At 42.9% G+C, this 8824-nt stretch overlaps 2 protein-coding genes across 3 annotated transcripts in view; both read right to left on the minus strand.

Annotated features, from left to right (window-relative positions):
* The window catches only part of LOC112402955 (guanine nucleotide-binding protein G(s) subunit alpha isoforms XLas-like), a 52852-nt gene that overhangs the window by 8791 nt on the left and 35237 nt on the right, over positions 1-8824 (minus strand). The window contains exons 3-4 of the mRNA XM_024750183.1: positions 5768-5840; positions 2788-2832 (exon numbers count right to left, since the gene is read on the minus strand). Coding sequence (XP_024605951.1) covers positions 2788-2832; positions 5768-5840 — 118 coding nt within the window. The remainder of the gene's footprint in view (positions 1-2787; positions 2833-5767; positions 5841-8824) is intronic.
* Positions 1379-8824, minus strand: part of LOC112402987 (neuroendocrine secretory protein 55-like) — a 55901-nt gene continuing 48455 nt past the window's right edge. Inside the window, exons 2-4 of one of the 2 annotated variants that reach the window (XM_024750240.1) lie at positions 5768-5840; positions 2788-2832; positions 1379-1828 (exon numbers count right to left, since the gene is read on the minus strand). The gene's annotated coding sequence lies outside the window, so the exon portion shown is untranslated. The remainder of the gene's footprint in view (positions 1829-2787; positions 2833-5767; positions 5841-8824) is intronic. The other variant, XM_024750241.1, reaches the window with a different exon arrangement.

Genomic DNA, 8824 nt, shown 5'->3' on the forward strand with positions numbered 1-8824 from the left:
GATTAGCATGTGAAGTGGGGAGGCGGCTCTCGGGTCGGGGGACCACGGCGGTGGGGGATGGGGGATGTCACGTGCTCTCCTGCAAGAGCCCCGCCCCCTCGAGAACCGGGCCTTTCCTTGCATATTCGTTTGAGGGGTGGGCCCTCGTTTTCTGAATGATCTCATCGCATTTCATCCCTACCCCAGGGGTAAACTGGCCTTTGAGACCCCGCCCCTCTCACACCGGAATCAGGAGCTGCTTTAGAGGTGCTGTGCTCATCAGGGGCTGAGGGTGTGGGGCGACAGATGGTACCAGGAACCCCCTCGTGGTCGGGAGAACTCCAGGCACGGATATGAAAGCTGTGCTGCCAACCAGGAGAGTGGGGTCCGTGCCCCAAGCCCCCAGACTCTTAACGCAACGACCCTAGGCTTAAAGGGCGAGTGTCCCGACCTCTCTCTGTGGGGCTATTCTGCTTCGTACGTTTCTGAAAATTACTAATCGTGTCCAGACTTGGTGCTACAGTCTGAATCAGGTATTTAAGACGTTGGAGTTTTAAAAGGACACGTGTTTGTCCCTAACGTTCACCCAGGAATTCAAAGTCAAAACCCCATAGGACAAATCCATTCCCATTCATTAGAAACAAGCTCCATTTCCGTGGTACTGAGAGCCTTTAACCTGTTTTTATGGCCCCTCCAGAGTTAAAATTAGATATGTCCGGGTATTTAATACCCAGATGAACAAAGAGCAAGAGCAAAGTTATTTCCAGAAACCTGATTCTTTCATTCAGTTTGATATTTTGGTCTAAGTAGTAGTATAATTGGAAAACTTCCAGTCTTAAATACGGATATTCTGAGAACGTGTTCAGTATTCATCTACGTATGTGAATAGGTGTGGGAGTATATCAAGTATAAAACAGCTAAAATAGAAATCTAAAATCTAATTCGGGCGTGTAATACTAAAACATAAAAATTCCTCCATTGAAGCAGTTACTCTGTAGATGGAGCTATGATTCTGGGGGCTGGCAGGTTTATCATAATTTTTACTATCGCTTAATGAACTTAATGTTGATGGTGACATTCGGAGAAAATTCCTCAGATGTCTCTAAGCTACTTAACAAAGCCGAAGTGTATATCAGTTGCTAGAATTCTGATGGACTGGAAAATGGGGGCTGGAAGTACTTATAGGATATTGTAGCTTCTCCCCCCACCCCCCATGTATAAAGCAGATCAGGGCTGCTTTCTACGCTAGGTTTGAATTCTAAGAGCTGCCCACCCCGCTCCCCCCCGCCTTCAGCTAAGTATTAGGGGAAGGCTATGTCGTGCTAAGTTCTATACCTTTTTTATCTTTATGCCTTTCTTTTTTCCCTTTGGTGGGAAAAGACAGAAGACAGACGCAAGATACAGGGATTGCTGAGACATGCAGATAAGTTTTATTTATCACATATGTTAATACTTATTTCTACTTGTAGAACAGAGTCACAGATAGAAGAGCAGGCTGTTAGTAGGTATTAGAAGGGTTCAGGGGTCTAGCATAGCATCTAGTACACAGTAGGTGGCTCAGTAAAGATGTGTCATAGCTCTCAGATGCCAACTTCTGGTACAGTAAACTGTCAATCACTTTTTATGTAGATGCCTTGGATAGCTGATACACTACATTTTTGTCAATTAGGAATTTTTTTTTTTTTTTTTGTTATCTTTAGAGGTTAGGTGGTAGGGCCCCCTCCCCCCTCCCCAACAGAATAGTATTCTTATTAGAAGTTCCTAAGACGGGCAATTCCAGCATGCAAAGTGTGATGGGACATAGCCGGGAAGATGAGACACTGAAGCCATCATCTAGGGGTATTATTGTCTAAAAAAAACAGATGAACAAACATGTGTCAGTTACTTGGTCCCGACCCCCCCAGTATCCTTTGCCCCTCCCCTCCCAGGCCACAGAAGCTATTTCTTTGAGAGGCCCTAGGCTAGGTCAGTCGGCTCTGCATGTATGTTCTCAGGAGAAATAGCTGCTCCCCCACTGCAAGCTGAATAAGCAAAGCAGTGCTCAGAGGGTTACCTGGCATGCGTGTGTGTGCGTGTGTGCGCGCACGCACGGGCGTGATGGGCAGTGCGGATGCAGGAAGTGAAGAAAAAAAATAATTTGATAATGAATGGAAAAAGATGGAGGCCATCATTAATTTCCTGTCCACTAGCTAACATAAAGTGCCTTGGGTTAAAATAAAGTTGACAATTTTAAAAAGACCAGAGGCTTTTCGAGATCATTCTCAACAACGACCTCCCCTCCTCCTCGGCATTTTGTTTTCCCAAAATTAAGGACAGTGTGGTACCACGTATTTTAATAGAGGTAAAAAAAAAAAAAATGCCCCCCCCCCCGGAGGTCTGAAATTTTAAAATCAGACCAACCACTAGATAGATGAAATTTAGTAGTTTTAAAATCAAGTAGCCAGTTTTAAAAGCAAGTAGCCAATTCAAATGGTGAGCTGGGGGGTTGGGGGGGAGGATAGAAACCATATGGAAAAACATCAATTGTAGAGAAACCCTAAACTGATCGTCTAAAGTCGAAATCTATAGCCTTCCCCCAGCTGGATCTAATTATACATTAAGGTTGGCCAAAAATAAATTGTTTTGCACTTCACTTGCTCTGAAATGTTAAGAAATGATGCTGTTTGCAGACATATACCAAGATGAATGATGGCCCTTAAATGATTTTGGTTTTCTTCCCGGGTCTCTGTGTCCTCAGTTTCCCAGTATGACCTTCGTGTGTGTCAAATGTGCGTGTGAAGAAGTTTCTCTGTTTTTGAATGTGCCTACCCATCGCTGTTGCTCCTTGCGGCCTGCGGGTCCTCTTCGCCGCCCCTTTTAAAGAGAGATTGAAAGCTCACCTAATCTGCAAGGCACCGCAATTTCACAAAAACCCCACACAGCCTCTCTACATTCCTAAACAAACGGCCACCATCCTCCCGTTAATTCTTAGGTCGCCTTTCTGGCTAAATTGGGATGTCTACTGAGACTGCAAGCCGTAGAGGGAAGAATTCCACACCTTCGGTGCAGTGCTGGCAGAGTCCTCTGGGGACTCCCGTCGGGTACAGAAGAGACGGATAATTATTTTCTTGTGCTTTCACTAAACGTACATGCATCAGGGAGCTAAAGCAGTGATTTATCTCACAATTCTTTGGAGAATACAGCAGCGCATAAGGCCCCTGATTGTCCCAGACGTCAATCTTCACCATGTTGCATCTGAACACAGACATGGGTGCTTTTGGCCCATGATTTCCTGGTGCCAATATTAATTTCCTCCCTTTTTGTAGTCGGGAAACTACATATGTTATTTCTATATAATTGCTCCCCATAAACTGTCATCAATTAAAAGTGTGCCTGGACCATAAGGCAACAAAAAATAAAAAGAATAAAACCCACCCACTACCACCAACCCTCCCCACCCCCCAAAACCCAATCTTCATGAATGGTAGGAAATCCTCCTTGAAGGTGGGATGGGCAAGATGGCTTAAGCTGTCTACGTGGGTTTGTACTTGATTAGCTTATTAGCTCAACCAGTGTTAATGGCACTTTTTTTTTTTAATGTAAGATAGAGAGTTAGCGTTGAGTTAGGAAAATCCGCATTTGACCTCTGTATTTCTGAAGGTCAGATTAATGACATGTTACTCTGCAGATGTACTTGGCACAGCAGTCTGCGGACGGTTAAGGCAAATGTAATAGCTCAGCCCAGCCCTGACAAAGCGCACATTTATGGAGGAAGGAGGGAGAGACCCTGCACCACACAAAACACCCTTTCGTGGACGGATGTCCCCACTTCACAGGGAATTCCTAGTGGAAAAGGAAACCGCTTTTGTTGCAATACCACAGCGAGGAAAAAGAAAAAAGGAGGCTCAGTTGGACAAGATAAAAATAAGGTTTCTAAACTCACGTAAAGAATTCCCCTGTATGTCACTTTCACGGGCTAAATTTAACATCCTCGGAGATTACCTATGGCTTCCTCTACAAAGCAGGCAAACTGGGAATGTCTCTTCCTCTTTTGAAAAAATAGAAAAGAGAAGTTCTGGTTTAAATGCCTCGTCTGCATTACAAACGGGCTCACTTAGGGAGGAGAATCCTTTCCCTAAAAATTAAAACATTTTAGGGCAATCTGCAGAGTAATAAAACTTTAAGTTAATTTATGTCAAGGATGTCCTATCTTCTGTTGGACTCGAGCTAAGGTAAACAGTGGCTGTTGCATCCTTTTAAAAAATTCGAGCCATGTCCAGTTTTAATCAAAATATTTATCTAGAGGGTCCATGGTCAAATTATTTTTGCTTAACTAGCCTCATGAAGAAGCTCTACCCAGCAAGTTGCAGGGGGGAAAATTATGCAAGATTTTTCTTTAGATTACAAAATCACAGCAAGAAGCCTATTTCAGGTTTTTTGTTTTAATTGACAGATGGCAACTCTGGTGGCAAGGCTTCAGAAATTAAGAATTTCAGAACTGGTTTGTGACAAGTGAACTGACTAACAGCATGTATGTGCGTATCAGTAACTCATCAGGAGCCATTCATAAAATTAATAGTCCATCCCTCTGAATTTTAAAGCTTAAAAAGCATCCTAAACTAAAATGTCCATTTGTATAGGTGATGTCATCCTTTTCTCCACCCCCCCCTTATTTGGTCTAAGAAATTCTAGAATTTTCCATAAAGAGCCTGTTTTCCATAAACTGCCTTCAGCTCAGTTCTTTTACCTCTGAAAGGTGATAAAATTCATCTTTGTCATGCCCCCCCCCCCCCTTAGCAGGCGACAGTAACTTTTTTTTTAACTGGTTTGTTTTGGGTACACAATTGAATTAAACTATGCCCCTTTGACTCAACCTTCCCTTTTGAAACCAAGGGGGAAGGCAACTTTCAATTGAATCCAGGTTTAAGAAAGGGAATAGGATTGCTAACCAACTACTAACTGCAAACTAGTGGCTTCAGGTGTTTGTAATCTAGTGAGGTTAACTGCTCTCAACCCCGTGAAAACAGTCTGGGTCTGGGGAGACTTGTGTCCCTTATTTGCATCCTTCCTGGCAAGTAGAACGCCATGCCCGTCTTTTACACCCCTGATATAGGCATTCTCGTTTCATCTTTATTCTCACTGCGGTATTGTCACATTGTCCTATAGCAAAATGCCCTGAAGGACTTTTCAAAGGCAAAAGTACCTCTTGGTCTGGCCGGAAGTGCCCAACTCCCAGTCTTTCCATCATTTAAACGTCTCCTTTTTCTTTAGGCAAGACCATCGATTTTTAAAAAGGGAAGCAATGATCTACCCATGATAATTCCAAAGGGGGTGAGGGGTGGGGAATGAGGAATTATGAACAAGGGCTGACTCTCCCAACTTAGTTTTATGTGAGAATATTATTGAAACCATGTTTCCCTAGTAGTTTACAACATCCTGCACTGGTGCATTGCGCTGAAATGTGCTTGGGGGCGGGGGGCGTCTCTGCAGTGGTCAGCGTCACCAGGCAAAAGGGTGGCCACGGCCAGAGTCAGCTATGTCTGAGACCCACTGCACCAAAATCTGCCGCAGACCCGTCACAGGGCCAACACTGGGGCTTTATTATTATTACTGTTTCGTTGCTGCGCCAAAGAGTAAAAGGAGGGAGAGGAGAACAACCCCTAAAGAGCTCTTCCCTGGATTTTCTAACACGTAGGCTGAAAAAATTCAAGCGGACGTTGCCCAGCCCCCAAAAGCTACCTAAACTTCCTAAAGGTTAGTATCCAATGTGCTACTCTGCCTGTGCCCTTGCCACAGATTTGACACTTACTCTCCATTAAACCCATTAACATGCAGGATCCTCATCTGCTTCACGATGGTGCTTTTACCAGATTCTCCAGCACCTAGAAAATGAAAGTAAGTCTCAGGTTAAGAGGGAGGCATTTTACACACTTTGGGCAGGGAGGAGAGAGAAAGAGGACTGCCGTTTTCTCCATAGAAGCAACACACAAAAAACAAACAAGAGACTTGCAATTTTCCTTGACATTTCGACGCAGAGAAAATGAAATAAACATCCAACTTTGTGTGTACCTGCAGTATTCCACCGTCAGAACAAACAAGAATGAAAGGTTTTGGTTTGTTCAGGCGTTTTGTTTTCTTTTTCTTTTTCCTTTTGGTTGCCTTAAAATTTGTGGGGTGGGCAAAGGGGCAAAGAAAGAATGACGCAATTCTGTCATGGGAGGGGGGGGTCAAGAAAATTGCTGTTAAAGCCATGAAACTGGATGTTTGAACTATGAGCGTTCACTGGTAAAAATGTACACATTAATGTATACGGCCACATAATTCACTGCTCGTCAGATGTTTCATGGTTAAAATACCCCAGTATTCACAAAACAATGCCCCGGCCCTGCAGGCGCCCCCAGATCACGTACTGACGCAGCGACTGCCTCTTTAACATTTTCTCAAGGCTGCTGCGTTCTCTGCAGGGTTCTCGCCCCCTGGGCTACTTAAAAATCAACCCCTCAGCCCCATACTATTACATTTTATCCACTTCTCCACACCCCTCCCCCTTTTCCTGCTAACTTTTGTTTTCCTAAAGATAAACTCTGGATACAACAACCATGGGGGGGGGGGGACACCATTGATTTGCTGTCACCTTCTCGAGAAACACATTTAAATATTAAATACAGGGCTTGAGAACTACCCTATTAGCATGTTAAAAGGGCAGGACTTTAATCAGAAGGGAAAATATTCCTGGGAACCACTGAATTTTCAAAGATTCCAAGCCCTTCCCAACGAACAGAGCTAGAAGGGGCACATGCCCCCATTTTAAACCACCTTTCATTTGTAAAAACATATATTTTATGGAAAAAACACAGTTCCACCAAGCTAGAAGGAGGATTGCTAGTTTCTCATTTTCTGTTTTTGCAAATGGATACTCTCTCCAACAACTAACCCTGAGGGGACAATTTTTGTCCTCCTCAAGCACAAACCTGTTTGGTTTTTTAGTCCTCTTTTTCACTTTTAATTTTATTAATTGTTTTGTTTTACTGCCCAGAGAGCAAAGCATTCCTCCTTCTCTTGCCTTTTCACAAGGCTGTAATCAATATCTGTAAAAAGTTAAAATCAGTTTCCACAGAAACATTGATTTCAAAGCAAACATTCTATCTTAATGAGCCTAACTCTCATAAATTAAAATATTAAAGGTACGATTAAGAGATTCCATGAAGAGAATACATAGTCTTAATCAGAATCTCCAACACTCTCGTGTTAAAGTGTGTCTCACCTCTCTTTACGGGCACAAACAGGTCCGTGCCTCAGTTTCCACATTTAGGAAATTAGAGAATTGGACTGAAAAATTACTGCAAGATCTTTTGTGATACTGTAATTCACTCAGATTTCATATCATTAAATTAAAGAAGAGGATTCTGGGCATCACTACTTTTCCTCTTTTGCGTGGGGGGGCATCATTTGGTGAGAATCACGATTTAAAGATGCAAAATGTGTGGCACTGCCTTGGGCTGCAGACCCCCATATGCCAGAGCCTTCAATAAATTATGGTAATAGGGCTAGGACACCTGGGAAAGGTTAGCCCAGTGATGCCAGGTGTGTTCAGAGCAACAGTCTCAAGTGAAGACTTTGTGATCTCCGTGCAAGGCTGTTAGAAATTTAAGGTACCATTAACATCACACTTGTTTTAAATTAGTATTCAGATAGCAGGAGTGTTCCTAGGAAAGATTCTAGACTTTTCTAGGCTTATACTTTGAAATCAAATTACATTAACATTCACATAGCATAGTTCCACCTTTATAAGTTTTTGACGACACCTCAACGTACGTACCATTTAATTCTTGTAATTGCAAATGCATAAACACACACCAAAGGGACTTATTTTCACTTAATAATTTTCTGCTTTACATAAATCTGGACCCAGGAGAACAAAGACGTGACCCATCCAAAAAAAAAAAAAAGCAAAGCAGACGCCACCACAAAGAAAAAACAGCCCTTTACATTTTATTCTTCATAATCAAGCTGTTCTGTTGATATGTGACCATGAACTAGGTCTTAACCTAGCAAATTCACAAATTAACTCAGATAGCCAAATTACTAAGGAAGTGGAAAACTTCCATACTAATTAATGCTTGTGTAATTCTTCTGGTTATTTCAACAATTTCTTTTACGCTTTTGTTTGATTTATTTTCCCAAAGCAGCACCTTTAAGACAAAAGAGGAAAAGGCCATCTCCTTAGAGTTCACACACCCCCCCCACCCGCGATTTTTTTTTTTTGGCCAAAGAGGAAAAACCGCAATCAAAAGAGAAAACCCCAAACCAAACAACCAAATGTCACTTGACAAACAACTAATGTAGTCTCATCTCCTTCCACCTGGAAAAAAAGTCTTTTCCTTAAAGCATTCTCAATCCCCCTCCCACCTTGAAAAGGACAAAAAAAAACCACGCCATTTCCAGACCAAGAAGCCATTTACAGACAAATGTCATTTTCCAGTTCTGATTTGTGCATGTCTTTTTTTTTTTTCTTTCCATTTTTTTCACAAAGCACTCTCAATGTGGCCGACTAACAGGAAAGTGTGTGTGTGTGTTAATGGTTTGGGGGAGCGGCAGCTGCTACAGTTAATTCTCTTCTTTGCTTTTCAAAGAGCCTGCATATCTGGAAGGGGGAAAAAAGGTCATACTGTAAAATGACGTGTCATTTGGCTTCACTGGGCACTTAGAGTACTAACTCCATTTTTTTTTTTTCGGCCTTATTTTATTCGATTCTCCTTCTCTTCCTTCCACGGCCCGGCCCGGCCCGGGACACGTCTGCTCCGCGCACACAGTGTGTCCTGCCCGCAACGCACCAAGTCGCGCCCAGCGGCCGCCGCGCTCCCTC

This window comes from Neophocaena asiaeorientalis, unplaced genomic scaffold (genome assembly GCF_003031525.2).
Source record: "Neophocaena asiaeorientalis asiaeorientalis breed wild unplaced genomic scaffold, Neophocaena_asiaeorientalis_V1.1 scaffold606, whole genome shotgun sequence".
Lineage (NCBI taxonomy): Eukaryota > Metazoa > Chordata > Mammalia > Artiodactyla > Phocoenidae > Neophocaena > Neophocaena asiaeorientalis.